Source organism: Callorhinus ursinus, unplaced genomic scaffold (assembly GCF_003265705.2).
Source record: "Callorhinus ursinus isolate GAN/ISIS: 27379988/994484 unplaced genomic scaffold, GSC_fseal_2.0 scaffold4, whole genome shotgun sequence".
NCBI classification, from domain to species: domain Eukaryota; kingdom Metazoa; phylum Chordata; class Mammalia; order Carnivora; family Otariidae; genus Callorhinus; species Callorhinus ursinus.
The window spans coordinates 125,915,312-125,931,013 of NW_027397066.1; the positions used below are offsets into that span (position 1 = coordinate 125,915,312).

Sequence of the window (15,702 nt, forward strand, 5' to 3'; positions counted from 1 at the left end):
CCCCCCCCCCCCCCCCCCCCCCCCCCGTGAACTTTTTTTCTTCTGTCCCACTCTCAGGCTGATCTGGGAAAGATCAAATGATGAAATGCTGCTGGAGTATTGATATGTTAACTATGTTTGAAAAGATAATAGCAGGGATGACAAAGACCTTTTCTAAATTACTTTCTGTTAGCATAGCGGTTAAGAAAGCAGGCTCAAGAACTCCTAGGTGGCTAGTCTGAATTAAAGTGTAGATTAGAATACACAGATTTTTGTAGACAGTACGAAAAAAACAGTGTGGTACCTCATTAATTTCTTTTTTATTTGATTGCATTTTGAAAGGATAATATTTTGGATATATTGGGTTATGGAAGTTATTAGTGTTATCTGAATCTTTTTACATTTCTTAATGTGGGCATCAGAAAATTTAGATTTCTATGTGTAGATCACATTCTATTTCTGTTGAACCGTGCTGTTCTAGTGCCAGAGTGTATGAAGTTTTAGTCTTGGTTCTGCTTCTTTTTGCTGTGCTACCTTGGAAAAGTTACTTAACCCCTCTGTGTTTCTGTTTCTCCCTCTAAAATGTGGTTGTTAATAATATCTAAGACACAAGGTTATTGTGAGGATTAACTGAATTAAGGTATGGAAAACATGTAGAGAAATACCAGTTTATAAGACTTTAGCACATGTTAACTGTTAACGTTATTAATATGCCACAGAAATTCAGAATGTATAATTAGGATTTAAAGTGATAGTTGTGATTTTATATTTATAGAACTCCTAAAGTGGTCTTCATTGGAAATTTACAAAACTATGTATTTTTAACAGGAAACTTAAAATATTATTATTATGTTGAAGTTTGAGAAAGGCAAAAGGCAAATTTGTCATATGTTGTTTTTTTTAACCACACTATGACAGCTAATGAAGCAGAGACTACAAAATGCCTCCCTTTTCTTTGAATAAGTAAGGTTTTCTTACAGTTAATATTCTTTAAATAAAATTTGTGCTTTTACTTATTGTTCTAACAATATTATTAAATTTTTAACTATAAAGCCTTTTCCTTATATGTAAATAAGTGTTGCTCTTTCTGGTATTGTTGAATTTAAGCAGAATGTGTCATAATTTTGGAAGCCAAGTTCTAAGCAACTGTAATAAAGTATTTTTATCAAAAAAAGTAAAAAAAATTGCTATGGTAGGGATATTGTTTACCTGATTAAATTTTAAGCAGCTGTTTTAGTAGTTGAAAAAAGCTCTTTATGTGCAAAAATATGTTTGGTACACTAAATGCTGAGACAAATGATTAGGTCACTTTAAACATTTGGATCTGTTTTTCCTTGTCATTGAATGTCATCCTGTTTTTATAATTCATGATTATATGCTTATTTCCATCCTCACATTTTGCTTATTTGAGCAACTATTTCTACTTTGTATAAAATTATAATTTAAAAACTTGGTTTGTTCCAGATAAGTTGATTTCCCCATTGACTTTTATTTTTGAAAAAAATTGGTATAGAGAATTTCTTTTTTAAGACACAGTCTAGGGGGAGGCATAGTGGAATCAGCTACTGTTCTGGGGTGTTGTTGGTTACCTCTGTTTTGTGGGTTGTACACAGAAACTAAAGTACTAAAATGTATTATCTCTCCAGGCTTGGACATAGAGGAATTTTGCACATTACCTTTAATGACTTGCTAAACAAGATATACCAGTTTCACTGATCAGCAGAGGTTCTGATTAAATAGCTTCCCAAAAGTCTCACAGGGGCAGAGCAGTGATTGGAATTTTGTGCTAGTTGATTATGTAGCCTGTACATTAGCCAGTCTGCCATGTTCCCTATTCAAGTTGAATTTATTCATTTGTTCATGTATTAAGAACCTGGGCGGGGGGGCGCCCGGGTGGCTCAGTTGTTTAAGCAACTGCCTTCGGCTCAGGTCATGATCCTGGAGTCCCCGGATCGAGTCCCACATCGGGCTCCCTGCTCGGCAGGGAGTCTGCTTCTCCCTCTGACTCTCCCCCTCTCATGCTCTCTCTATCACTCTATAAATAAATAAATAAATAAATAAATAAATAAATATCAATAAATATATCAATCAATCAATCAATCTATCTTTAAAAAAAATAAGCTGGGGGAAAAATCTTAACCTTATCTGGCCTTCTGTTTGCTTTTCTGTCATATACATATACATTATCAGATTAATTGACTCATTTACCTAAAATTTGATGTGTGTGCAAGAAACTGTGCTAGGAATAGGGTAATCTCACATATAACTTAATACCAGTTCTGCAGAGAATATATGGGAGTTTGGAGGAAGCACATGAGTGAAGTAGGTGATCAGTGAAGATGCCATAGAGTAAGCATTTGAGCTGGAACTCCAGCAGTGGTTAGGACTTCAATAGGCAGCAATGAAAGAAAAGGCTTCCAGGGGCCTAGCACAGCCTGAGCAAAGGCCCAGAGGATGGAAGGCATGTTAGGTGCCTCTGAGTAGGAGATCATTATAAGATTTGCCGTGGGGCCAGATTTATGGAAGCTGTTGAGAAGGCTGTGGTGTTCGTAAATTTAAGAATTCTTCCATTGCTTGGAGCACTGGGTGTTATACACAAACAATGAATCATGAAACACTATGTCAAAAACTAATGATAGACTGTATGGTGACTAACATAGCATAAAAAAAAAAGAATTCTTCCGTATCTAATATTCTAAACAGAGTTCATTCTAAATGATTATTTATCAAATTTGCATAGTGTACGAAGCTCTGAGCTCTCTCTTATGGTGCTTTGAAGTGGTCTGCCCTTCTCTTCCCACAGTTATGCATTCATCACCTCCATGTAATGGGCCCAAGCACAACACAAATCCAAATGTATATTGTATTTGTTTCCTGAGGCTGTTGGAATAAATTACGACAAACCTGGTGGCTTATAAGAGCAGGAATTTATCCTCTCACAGTTCTAGAGGCCAGAAGTCTGAAATCCATACTCCCTCCGGAGCTAGGGGAGAATCTTTTCTTTGACTCTGAGTAGCTTCTGGTGGCTGATGGCATTCCTTGGCTTGTGGCCACATCCCTCCAATCTTGGCCTCTGTCCTCACATCACTCTCTCTTCTGTGTGTTTATTTTTTCTCTTCTGTCTGTAAAATCTTCTTCTGCCTCCATTCATAAGGACAGTTGTGATGGCACCCAGATAATCCAGGGTTATATCCTCATTGCAGATTTTGTTAATCACATCTGCAAAGACCCTTTCTCCAAATAAGGTAATATTTACAAGTTCCAGGGGTTAGGCCTTGATATCTTTGGGTGGCCATTATTCAATCCGCTACATATATCTTACCACAGAAATCATATGGGCTGATTTGGACATTTTCTCCCTCTGATTGGGGAGCAGTACTCACTAAGCAATGTGGAATCCAGCTGGAAAGCCACTGTTGGCCAAGAGCAATGCATGCTGTCTTTATTCACTCACTCATACACTTGAGAACCAACTGTGCTGGTTGCTGGGGAGCGAGGTAAAGAGAAGCCTTCAGACAGCAGGGTGAGAGCAGTGATTGAAGCAAGAACAGGGGGCACAGAGAGAAGGGTGCATAACCCAGCCACGATTGAGCGGGGGAGGCTATTTAGAGGAGGTGAGGTCCAATCTAGATCTGAGGAACACCAAGGAGTCCCCCAAGGAGTGTGTGTTGTGGGGGGGTGGGGGTTCCAGACAGAGAAAACCTGTGCAAACACCTGGAGGCCCAGGCAAGAGATTGACAATAGGGATAGAAGTGAATGGGTGGATTCAGGGGCTATTGAGAAGGTGGGGACTGATGGGCTCTAGGTGAAGGATGAGGGAGGGGCTGGGAGAACGCTCTCTGCTTTGGGCAGCCAGGTTCATTCAGCCGGACAGAAGGCACAGGAGGAAAGGCTGCTTTGTGGGCCTGGGGCCGGTAGAGACAAGATGATTAGTTTTGTTTAGGAGAGTTGTTTATTCCCTAATCCATCTCTCTGTCTCTCTTTCTGTGTCATTAAAAACCACCATGGCCAAAGATAAGGTGGTATCCTTTGCCAAGTTAGCAGTTTTCTTTGTATTTACTCTCACTCAGAACCCTGGAACACTGCCACGAAATGATTCATATGTAAATTATTTGGAGTTAGAGTCCTGAATCACTTAACAGGAATAATGGTAGATGGCTGAATAATGTAAGTTCACGGCAGTTTGAGAGAAAAGTGACGTTCGTACTGTATTGAGAGAGATTTTTTTCCTGGCAAATGTAATCTAGAGAGAGTTTTTATGTATTGGGCACAGTGATTCCACAGGGGTTGCCTAAGAAATCAGAGATGACATTTGTAAAGATTTTTATGGGCTACTTTTGTTTTGTTTCCGATGATGATCAGTTTTAAAAAGCGGGTTGTTCCTTCCAACACAGTTTTACAGGCATAGTCAGAGGTTGGGGGACAAAGGCTACCATCTCCCATATTCCAGGAGAAACTCACTGAGTGAGTAGAACCCTGGCCTTCGTGGAGGAGAGCCCAGGGCTGAGCTAATGAGCCATGGCGGGTGGCATGCTGCAGTACTCGCTCAGTATTTCAGATGTAGCACTCCTGGTTGTCCTGGGGGAAGTTCCACAATCAGAAAGTTCCCAGAAGACTTTCTATTGAGCCTTTCTTGAAAAAGATAACTTTTGAGAGGTGTTATCTCCCTAGGTGGTAGACATCTTATTTTAACTGGGATTTGAGAGAGCTCCTGGGGTACTGGTGATGGGGATGATTTTACATGTGTCACTCTCAATTAGCATCCCTACCAGAGCCCCTGAATAGAGGGAAATTTGCCGACTCCTCCAACTTTGGAGACAATAGGGAGGAGGGGGGGTGTACTGAAGTGATAGATCCCTTTAGCTCTAAAATAGAACGCCTTTCTTGCTGCCGTGGTAGTAACTCCTGTTGTCTTGGCTTCACGTAGAGTGAAAGAAATGCATTTGCTTGCCTTTATGTGTTCGCAAAAATACATCTGACTCTGGCTATTAGTGTGATGATAAAGGGCAGACTTGGCACAGATGATCCAGAGAGGCCTCGAAGTAAGTGAACCAGTGTGGAGTGTTTGCTGAGTCTTTGTCCCTCTGACGAGTTGGCTGTCAAGCTGCTTCTCTTGGGAGGGACCAGGGCACTGTTTGCTGCTTGGTGCTGCAGCTCTGTAGCTTAGACATAAGGGATTGCTAACGGGTAGGCGGCCCTGTCCCCAGCCTCCCAGCCGTGGTTGGTTAGGGTCTGAGGTCTGGAAGCCTTTGCTTAGTCTCAGGCTGGGCGTAGACTTCCCACCCCGGCTCATTAAGGGGCATAGATTCTCCTCTCTGCGCAAAGCCTGGTGTGATTCTGCCTGGACCTCTCTCGTTCCTGTTTTTTCAAGGAATTAAGTATTTTCCGCTTTGCAGAGATCATTTTCATTTGGAAATACTCTTTTACCGAAACATTCCTTTTTAAAAGGTGATACTGTGTTGTACAAAAAATGTGGGCTTGGATGTCAGAAACCTAGGTTTGCATTTTCCCTCAAAGACTGTTCTAAGGATAAAGTGTTAAGACATTACACAAATACTTCCTTTGCAAAGAGACTGACAAATAGTGACTAGGTTCCTAGTAAATGTTCTTTTCTTTTCTTTTCCTGCTTCAGTTTAGCATTTGCACTGTCATTTGCCAACATTCACTGAGTGACTACTTGGACAAGCACAGTGCATTCAGCGCTGGAGAAATGGCCCACGTGAGCAGGAGTTTGCACAGGGTTCCTGTGGATGCTCCTCATTCGTTTGATATAATGTATATTAATCTGTTGTTTGAGATGGCTTAGAGTAAAAAGTCATGTCCATATGGATGCATGAAGATAAGTGGAGAACCTAAATGACATCTTAACCTAGATATAATTATCTTACCACTGCAGTGGAACACTAAATTTAGTGCTGAGATTCATGATGGCAAAGGTGAAAGGGACACTATGAGACACACACACACACACGGATATATACATATGTGTGTATTTAGGTAGCAAAAGCTATCTCTCATATGGTAAGTTTTATGTAAAAGTTATATTTGAAAACCCAGAATGTGTCAGAGGGCAATTAGTTAATTTAACAGAGCATACCCTAAATTCAAAATAATTTATTGTTGTAGCTCATGAGGATTAACAAATGTGATTTTATTGAAATGTTTTCATGCCTCATAAAAATAGAGCAGTAGTTGTTCATGATTCATGTTTGGCGTATTGAGAATAATTCCTTAATGCTGTGGGTAAACATTTTGCTACAATGCTGATCCCAGCTGCATGACTCACCAGGATTGATAATCAGGTAGTATTTTCAGGGAAGAGGTTAAAGCTAAAATGAAAAGTGGTCCCCATGGTATTCAATGTTTCCTGATTTCTGAAATATGAGATGGTAAGGGATATCCTTCTGGTGAATGATTCCATACCCAGCCGTAGAGGGGACCTTTTTTTTTTTTTTCTCATAAGTTCAACATGAAATTCAAATTCATATTAGTAATGGTTTAAAAAAACTTAATGCTCAAGTTGCATTCCATACACATGCAATTTCCTTGTATACTTGATTTTGAGTGTATACTCAAAAAGTGGTTCCAGGGGCACCTGGGTGGCTCAGTCAGTTAAGCATTTGACTCTTAATTTTAGCTCAGGTCATGATCTCAGGGTCATGAGATTGAGCCCTGTGTCAGGCTGTGCTCTGGACTTGGAGCCTGTTTAACATTCTCTCTCTCTCCCTCTCTAAAAAAAAAAAAAAAAAAAAAAAAAAAAAGTGGTTCCAGCTGAATCACAAAGCACAGTGCTTTGTGCCCAAGCTTTTTCAGTGTCATGACCTCTTAAGGTTGGAGGTAATAAAGAGAAAGGAAGGTAGTATATTTTATGTGCCAGAGTGGCACCATTGAGCCCTTTCAAGGGACATTTTGAGGATATCAGTTCCTTTTTGTTAGTGACAATGACATGTCACATTGACTTGTCCTGTCCCTATGGAAACCAGCTCAGCCAGGGCTTGGTTTTGTCTTTGCACCAAGGGAGGTGCTTCCTTCGGCATCCGGTCTACAGTAGTGCATCTTCCAGAATATAGAGCTAGAGAAGAGGGTTCTATGGTTTCTGACCCACCTCTCTAAACCCTTCCTTTGACAGGAGCACCTGATTGAGAATGAAGTGTCCATCCTGCGCAGGGTGAAACATCCAAATATCATCATGCTGGTTGAGGAGATGGAAACAGCTACTGAGCTCTTTCTGGTGATGGAACTGGTCAAAGTAAGAGGGTGGAGAGATTTCATTGGTGCCAAACCCCAAGACATACCATATTCTTGAAGGCCCTAATTGGAAACATGTTTCGCTACCTTGAAACTTTTGTTATTTATCATAATTGTTCATGGCATTTGTGTCATTTTTTCATCTACTCCAGGCTGATGAACCTTCTTTGTTACCTTCATAGGATTGTCACTGTTGACACTTTGCTGTGTTCTTTTATGTGTCCATCAGGGTGGAGATCTCTTTGATGCAATTACCTCTTCAACCAAGTACACTGAGAGAGATGGCAGTGCGATGGTGTACAACCTGGCCAATGCCCTCAGGTATCTTCATGGCCTCAGCATCGTGCACAGAGACATCAAGCCAGAGAACCTCTTGGTATGCCATCTCTGCTTTTTTTGTTCCAATTCATCCTCTCTTCCTTTAAAATGACATGATCACATGCAAACAAAATCACTTTAGAGTCTGTACCAATCCTGCATAAGGAACTGAGAGAATTCAAATTTAGAGAATCACCACGACTCAAGTCAATGACTGTAAATTATTAATGGATTTCTTAAATTGATATGCATTTCTGTATTTATTGTTTATCAGACATTAGAAAACACGTTTCCATTTGCATTTTGATTGATGGTACTGACTAAAGAAAGGTAAGAAGGAAAACTACTTTGTGAGGCAAAACTTTGAAGAATAGAGAATTAGGAGCTTAGAGAAGACAGAAATAGAATATGATGGTTCATTTATGTGCGGGACAGAACGTTGGGAATAATCTAGTCCATTTACCTCAGCTTTACAGGTACAGAAATTGAGACTCGGATGCTAATTTTTCTGGCTGAAAAGTCCCATGCATCCCATTGTTCTACAGAAGAAAGCCTGTAGCACTCAGAGGGCTTCATAATCTGGTCCCAATTTACCTTTCCAGCCTCCTCTCCTGTTACTAACCCTTCCCCACCCATCTGTCCAGACTGGCACTCAACCTTCATGTCATATTTAGCACATCTCCATGATGGCCTTAGTAAACACAGCTTGCTAATTGGGCCAACCTTTGTGTCTGCATGGTAGAGGAATTTTAGAGAAGCTGACTAGGCACTTCGACCATCACACATCCCCCCAAACACACACAGGACCATTTTTTCATCTATTTCTATCTTTCGGGGCTGAGTATTGTTATCATTATGGCTTAGGAGGTGGGGTTTTCTGAGTATTCTATATCATGATAATCCAAACTCTGATTTTCCCATCCCTAGTCGTTAGTTAAGACTTAACTTTATCAACACCATTACATATCATTGCTTATTTCCATACTGGTCTGCATTTGCAATGTCCTCTCTCCTGGCAACGTGGCAAACGTGTTCCTCTCATAAGACACTGAGCAAAAGTCATGTCTTCTTTGACATCACTCCTGACTTCCCGGACAGAGTCAGTCATGGCCCCCTCTAGTTTCTGCTGTACGTGCCCTGGTGTGGTGAGTTTATCATGTACTTGAGTGACTCCTTCTCTAGATAAGCACCATTAGGGGCAAGGTTTGTGTCTCCATTATTTTCATGTCGCCAGTGCCCTGAACAGTGCCAAGGAAGCACACGGTGGACGTGGAGTAAATGGTTGGTGCCTGAGCATTGACAGTCGCTCAGCTAGCTAGCAGCTGGTACTCGAACTCAAGTCTTTCCAGCTTGCCTCATACTTGCACTGTGCAAATAATTGTTGAAAGGAATATGCATTGATGTTGAGGCTTTTAGGCTATCCTGGGAACTTTCTGTGAATCCATCTTCCCCTTTTGATAATACCATTTGATGATTTCTGAGTATCCATTTAAATGTATGTGAGGTTTTTTTTTTTTTCCTTTCTTACTGTCTTCTGCCTTGAGGAGTTATGTTTCATGTCTAGATTTTCCTATTGGGAAAATAAATATCCTTTCTATGTAAAACAAGATGTATTATAGACTTGGTTTTATGAACTCTAAGGAGGAATGGAGACAATTGTAGACTGGGCCTCAGGATAGAAGTGAGGATATGGTATTCTCTCCTCAAAACAGTCTTCTCAGCCATTATGACCTGTCAGGCCCAGGCTCCTCCACCACGGGACTGAGGTTGGCCAGGGGCTTCAGAAGCAAGGGTAACAGGGCTTCCTCTGGCTATGGCCAGATGTCAATGCCATAGTGTTAATGAGGATGCCTCCTTCATTTGTCCTTGCTGTCCATGGCCCACCTCACCCTGGTGGCTGTGGTTATTGATGTTTTCTGGAAATACAGAGCCACAGGTCCCTAAGGGCAATAGGTTACTCTGGAGCCAGCCCATACTGTAGCTCTGATTGCTGAGACCCGGTGAAGAAGGTGACTGAGGCCTTCCTTGGCGAACTCGCCTGTAAGCCAGGGAGTGTCCATTTCCCAGCTCATCGATTCCACTCTCACCTGCCCTTTCTTCTGTTTTCCACTCACAATGGGTGGAACATCTCAGAGTCTGATACTCTCTCCTTTTCTCATGTCACATGATGGGGACCAGGGGTCTCCAAAATGACCTGTCTCAGAATGTAACCAGGAAAGTGGAACCAACTTCCTCATCCAGTCTAACTTGCCCTAGATGAGTCTTCACCCCTTTTCAAGACCTGCCATAACCCCACGCTGCTACCCAAAGGGGAGGAGAAGGAAGATGATGATAAAACGGATGTCTGGATAAGGCTAATGTGTGGTATAAAAGGGTCAGGCTGTGGAAGCCCTTAGCTGCACATATCTAAGTAAAATATGTGCCTGCCATTGAAAACTTAACTAGATCACTCAGCAGATTCTGCATTTAGTCAGCAGGTTGGCATTGCCCGAGGATGAGAAAGTGCCATTGAGGCACTAAAAGTAAATACAACAGTGACTGTCAGCCTCTTCCTACTCTAAAAGCGAATTCTGTTGTTAAGCACCAGAGCATTCAGACATCTGATTTGCATTGCCTTCTCCGGGAGCAGTGTCATAATTTAAACCTCTGCCAGCAGAGATGTATGGGTCGCCGTGTCAGGGAGCACAGGGGTGGCCATTAATGCTGTGAGTTACAGCCTGGTGGTGCCCTGTCAGACTTAACTATGAGAGACCAGTGATAAATTCTGCTTTTCCAGGAGTTCTGGGGACTGGGGAGAGAAGAGGGTTGGTTTCTCATATTTGAAGCCCTTCTAAATCATTATGTTGACATTTTATTTAGAGAACACGCAGTGTTCACTTCGTATGTGGGATCTGCATTCCTCACATCTTAAACTTTTGCATTCTGAGTGCAACTTTTGACAGAGCACATCTCAGCGGGTGGCGGTGGGACATTTGAGCGGTCGTGATTGTTGAGATTACTCAGCATCTGTGTGTGGGTGCAGGCTGCAGTCGGGGTTCTCCCAGGCCCACTCTCTTGCATTCAGACCTGTTGCAGGATGGTGCCGTGGGATGGTAAAGGTACTGGCTGGAATCCCCACTTGGTAGCTACTAGTAACTTGAGTTCTTGTGCCTCAGTTTCCTCATCTGTAAAACAGAGGTAACAGTTATTTTCCTATTCACCGGTGGGGGTGGGGGTGGGGCAGTGACTCTCAGATCCAGTGAGATCATGTGTGGAAAAAGCACTGGAATATGTGGTGTCAGTAACTGGGGAGAGAACAGAGCACTCTGCCAAAACAGAAGGCCTTTGGAGTCCCCTATGCATTTGTTCAGCTCTTTCTTCAAATCAGTCTATTAAAGCAATGCCATATGTGTGTATGTCAGTGTCAGTCTCTTAAAGCAATGTCACACATGTGCATCTGTATGTATAGATTACTACATATTCCTGCTTTGAAGAGAATTTCCAGCTAAGATTTTGAAATGGACTCCTATTATCTCACATATTTGCCTCTGTGTCTAGCATTGAGAAGAGATGAATCAGATAAAGTATTATTTCAGGCTTGTCTGCTCCTTATGACACTTCTCTTTTGATGTTTAGCCAAGGAGTGCCACTTGCCCAGACATAATTCAGTGATTATGAACTGTCCAGTACCTTTCTGTTTATGCTCCTGCATCTGACTCTGAATTCCTTATAGGGGATATGAGAAATGGGGCTTTGGGGACTTCTGAGTATCTGACAACAACCCTCAAATACCCCCAGGCATCCGTAAATTGCATGTCTAAAGTAAACACTATTTTTCAAAAAAAAAAAGTACCTAATGAGTGTATTTTAAACTTGTAAAAACAAAATAACAATGACATTAATAAAACTTTTTTTTTTCGCTTTCATGATACAGACATTTAAAATTATAATGTTGCTTAGAATGTTCTTATCACTGCAATTACTTAGGGAATTTCTGAAGTCTGGGTTTCAGTAAATGCATCATAAATTCTGACTGTAGTTCTCTATATCGGATTGTTCTTGTTAATGTTTACATTAAACATAATGGATGGAAAGTCGTCCTAAGGCCCTGGCAAGACTGAGAACCTGGTTTCTCCTGCTTTAGGCTAAATCATTAATAGCTTTGAATATGCCTCTGCTGAGCTGTGGCTGACTCAGAATGATAAATCTCTGTGAGGGACTCAGCAGCCTCACCATTACCCCCATGAAACTTAAAAGTCATAAAGATGTGTGCTGGGGATGTATACTTAGTACATAAATGTGGAGGCAGTTACTAAAATACTAAGGTGAAAAACATTCTTCTTAAACCGATGAGGACATCGCAGGTAAGGAAGGTATTCCAGTGTCATGCTTTTTAAATGCCTCTATAGACTGGGTATCGCTGACATGGGGGAGCCCTGAGGTTTTGCTGCTTTTTCACGATGTCTGTATAAATCACTTCCCCTCATTAAGTATCAGACTAATGGAAGATGTTATTAACATGCTTATCTTAAAAAAAACATAATTTTCTAAATTGCTCATCCTTTAGTAAGGAGTGGTTTGAGTGAGGATCTGGTTCAGTTCATAGTAAAATATGAGGAAAGGCAAACTAAATAGAACAAAATTATAAAAGTAGGGAAAGACATTACATTAGTACAGATTAGATCTCTGCAGTTATTCTTCTCTGAAATTCACCCTTCTCAAAATGGACATCCAAGAGATGAATAGGCAAGCACGTTAAAGTTTACGCAGTTAAATCTAAAAGCCATCTATTTAAAATGTAACTTTCAGACTTTGATCCCATAAGGAAAGTTTGCTTATATATAAAGTTAATTTTTCTTGATTATAGAATCAATACGTGTTCATTGTAAAGATTTTAGAAACTATTGAAAAGTAGAAAGAAGAAAGCTAAAGTAATCTTTAGTGCTACCCCCTAGAAATAAACTGAACGTTTTGGTGTATTATACTGAATATATAATTTTGAATATTCTTTTTTCCTGTAATATAGTGAATATTTTCCATAGGATTAATACTTATTTGAAATGTACTTATTAGTGACTGTATAGTGTTTTATTATAAGAATGTACCATGATTTATGAAGTCATTGTCCTATTCGCCATTTATGTTCCTTCCAGTTTTTAAAAACATAGATAAATTCTGAGATTGGTGGTCTTGTGTGTAACCTTTGGGTTCATCTCTATTCCCTTAGGATTGGTTCTTAGAAGTAGATTTACTGGATCAAGTGTTATAAATAATTTTTAAGAAATTCACATGTTGCTGAAATGTTTTCTAGAAAGACTGCTTCCCCTGGAAGCAAAGCGCATTCATATCTTCACCAGCACTGTTAAACCATTTCCAATATGTTACTTATCTTATCAGCCAGTCCTTCTGGGAAAGGAAGGAGCATTCACTGAACCCTGATCCAAGCTTGGTCTCTTCACACCAACCCCATGGGTCAGGGACTATTCTCATCTCTCACAGGTGAAGAAACATGTTCAGGGAGTGACTCGCGAAGGTCACACAACCAGGAAACCGGTGGAGTGGTTGGTTATTCAGGTTCAGGCTGTCTGTTCCCAAGTTTATTTTGTTTAAATATTTTCTAAACTTACAAAATTTTCCCTATGAAATATTTATATTCATCATTGCCTGTCCAAAAAAACAAATCCGGATTTTATGTTCTAAAGTAAAATGCAAGTGTTTTAGTGGACACAACAAACACCATTTCTGAGACTCTCAAGTACCTCACACACAGTGAACATGTAACAACGGTCAGTTTCCTGCTTCCGGGTTTAGAGGCCTCTCAAGCGATATTGGGTAAGCAGCTGCCTATACCCCGCCTGTTGTGTCAGCATGCGCCCATATTCATTATACTCCTAGATAAGGAGCTTTTTACAAAGATGGAAGATACCGTCTTTCAAATTTCACACAGTCATGCAAAATTTCAAAAGAAAAAATTTAGAGCTTTAAAGCATCAAAAACAAATCATGGTGTTACTATCACGGGGAGAGTTTGATTTTTTTGTTTTTTTTTTAGTTGATGAATACGTCTGTCTGTGTCGTTTCTACCTAATTCCAAGGGCCCTTTTGGAATCATTGAGAAAAGGAACTACTGATCATTGGCTGGTTTCTCTTCCAGGTGTGTGAATATCCTGACGGAACCAAGTCCTTGAAACTGGGAGACTTTGGGCTGGCCACTGTGGTGGAAGGCCCTTTATATACAGTCTGTGGCACGCCGACTTATGTGGCTCCAGAAATAATTGCTGAAACTGGGTAAGACTCCTGGTGGTTCTGGTTGGTACTTTCACTTTGGTGGAAAAAGGTATGTGTAGCTGCTCCAGCTGCAGTGATTTCACGGCCTCTTGGGAAGGAAGGTGGAGGGTGGATCTGCATCATGACTTTGATCATGACTTTGTGCTTCTATGTCCAAGAGTCATAGGCCTGGATTTTCGTCCCGAGGCCAGTCTTGGAAATACAGCAGTAGCCCCTAAGACCGTGGTTAGGTTGGGAGAAAAGTAGATGCCTCTGTCCAAAGGGCATTTAATTCCTTTACGTGAAATGAGCGCTTTGACACCGAGAAAATCCTTTTTTCATAACAAACAAAGGCAAGTACTCCAGTAGCGTGGAGGGTCCTTGGGGGTAATATCTTTATTTCTCCCCCTCCACCCACTTTGTTTTCCCAGCTATGGCCTGAAGGTGGACATTTGGGCAGCGGGCGTGATCACATACATACTTCTCTGTGGATTCCCGCCATTCCGAAGGTCAGTGGCTCTTTGAGTAACAACATTTGAATTGTAAACTCTCCCTCTGATCAGCAGACATCCTCATCCTGGCAGTCAGGACCAGTGACTGGTCAATAAAAATGTCAGTTAAAAATTATATAAACATGCCTTTCACTTTTTATCATATTTTACAACTATTAATGGCTATTCCTTGACCACACTTTGATGTGAGGCCAAGGCCTTTGCTTGGTGTATGGTCCTCTGAGTTTCTTATGGTCATTCTTCTGTAAAACACACCCATCATCCAATGTCTACAATTTCCATTCTCAGTCTTTTTCGTGCTCGCTTCGGCAGCACATATACCATTCTCAGTCTTTTTCACGGGTGGTAAGATTGAAAGATGCTTGTGAAGCAGTCTGATCCTTCTAGGTAAACAAATCTTTCTCCTGTTGTTAATAGTCATTTCTCCTACTTAATTTGACAGCAGGTCTTTTTTTTTTTTTTTTTAAACAACTCACTTTCCACAGCATTCAACTTAGTTCTCATAGACTCATAGAAACAGGGAATTCTTTCTTTTAAAATTAATTTCATCTGTTCACATAATATTTAATGCAGTAGAATTACAAATACTTTCAGTATAAATAGGCCTGGGAATACACAGACCTACTCTTGGTAACGGTGTATCTCACATGGGGTCAGGGTGGGGAGCAGAGGTGGCCACACACAGCCCAGGGCACACTCAGTACCCCAGCAGCGTGTACCCGAAGGGAGTGCAGGGCTTTGGCCACAGTGCCACTTTTGGTCTGTTCCATCTCCTTCTTTGGAGCAAATGAATGCCTTGGAAGTAGAAGTTCATCTAATGATGCAAGTATGTTTTTCTTCTGAGTTTTCTTGAGCTCTCTCTTCATTTTCATCCTTCTTTTTGTTCATTTTACAACTACTGTAGAGTAACCGCTGTGTGCCAGGCGCTATTCTAAGCGTCGGGAATCAAATGGCAAACAACGCATGTTCTCTGATGTATTTATTTATGGTGTGGTATTAGGTCAGTAAGTTCAATAGGTTGAATTCACTGCTCCCCCCAACATTTTATTATAAAGCTTTGAAACCTACAGGAAAGTTGGAAGGTGTATCTTTTTTAAATGACCAATTTTCAATTGAGTTGAACAGTTTTCTTTTTACTGACATTACAGTAAACACAAGAGTGACATAGAGATTTCAGTCTCTACTTTTGAGAGCCTTATCATGTAAAGATACCCATCACCAAAATATTGATCAAGAAGAATAAAACTAAAAGCATGAAGACATTTAACAAAGGTTAAATGAAAGAGTGTTTGAGTGGGACCTTGTCCCTGTGGCTGGGGTTGGGTTTCTGCAGGTGGGAAACTTTTTCTGTCTGGCCATCAACATCATCAGGGCCTTCAGGGCCGCTGCCTAGCTGGATT

The 15,702-nt window shown here is 40.9% G+C and overlaps 1 protein-coding gene across 10 annotated transcripts in view; it reads left to right on the plus strand.

Annotated features, from left to right (window-relative positions):
* DCLK2 (doublecortin like kinase 2) overlaps nucleotides 1–15,702 on the plus strand; it is a 149,325-nt gene that overhangs the window by 118,887 nt on the left and 14,736 nt on the right. For 5 of the 10 annotated variants that reach the window (XM_073892350.1, XM_073892343.1, XM_073892344.1 and 2 more), the window contains 5 exons: nucleotides 5,612–5,698; nucleotides 7,109–7,228; nucleotides 7,457–7,603; nucleotides 13,678–13,811; nucleotides 14,222–14,299. In XM_073892350.1, coding sequence (XP_073748451.1) covers nucleotides 5,612–5,698; nucleotides 7,109–7,228; nucleotides 7,457–7,603; nucleotides 13,678–13,811; nucleotides 14,222–14,299 — 566 coding nt within the window. The remainder of the gene's footprint in view (nucleotides 1–5,611; nucleotides 5,699–7,108; nucleotides 7,229–7,456; nucleotides 7,604–13,677; nucleotides 13,812–14,221; nucleotides 14,300–15,702) is intronic. The other 5 variants (XR_012378048.1, XM_073892348.1, XM_073892347.1 and 2 more) reach the window with 1 other exon arrangement.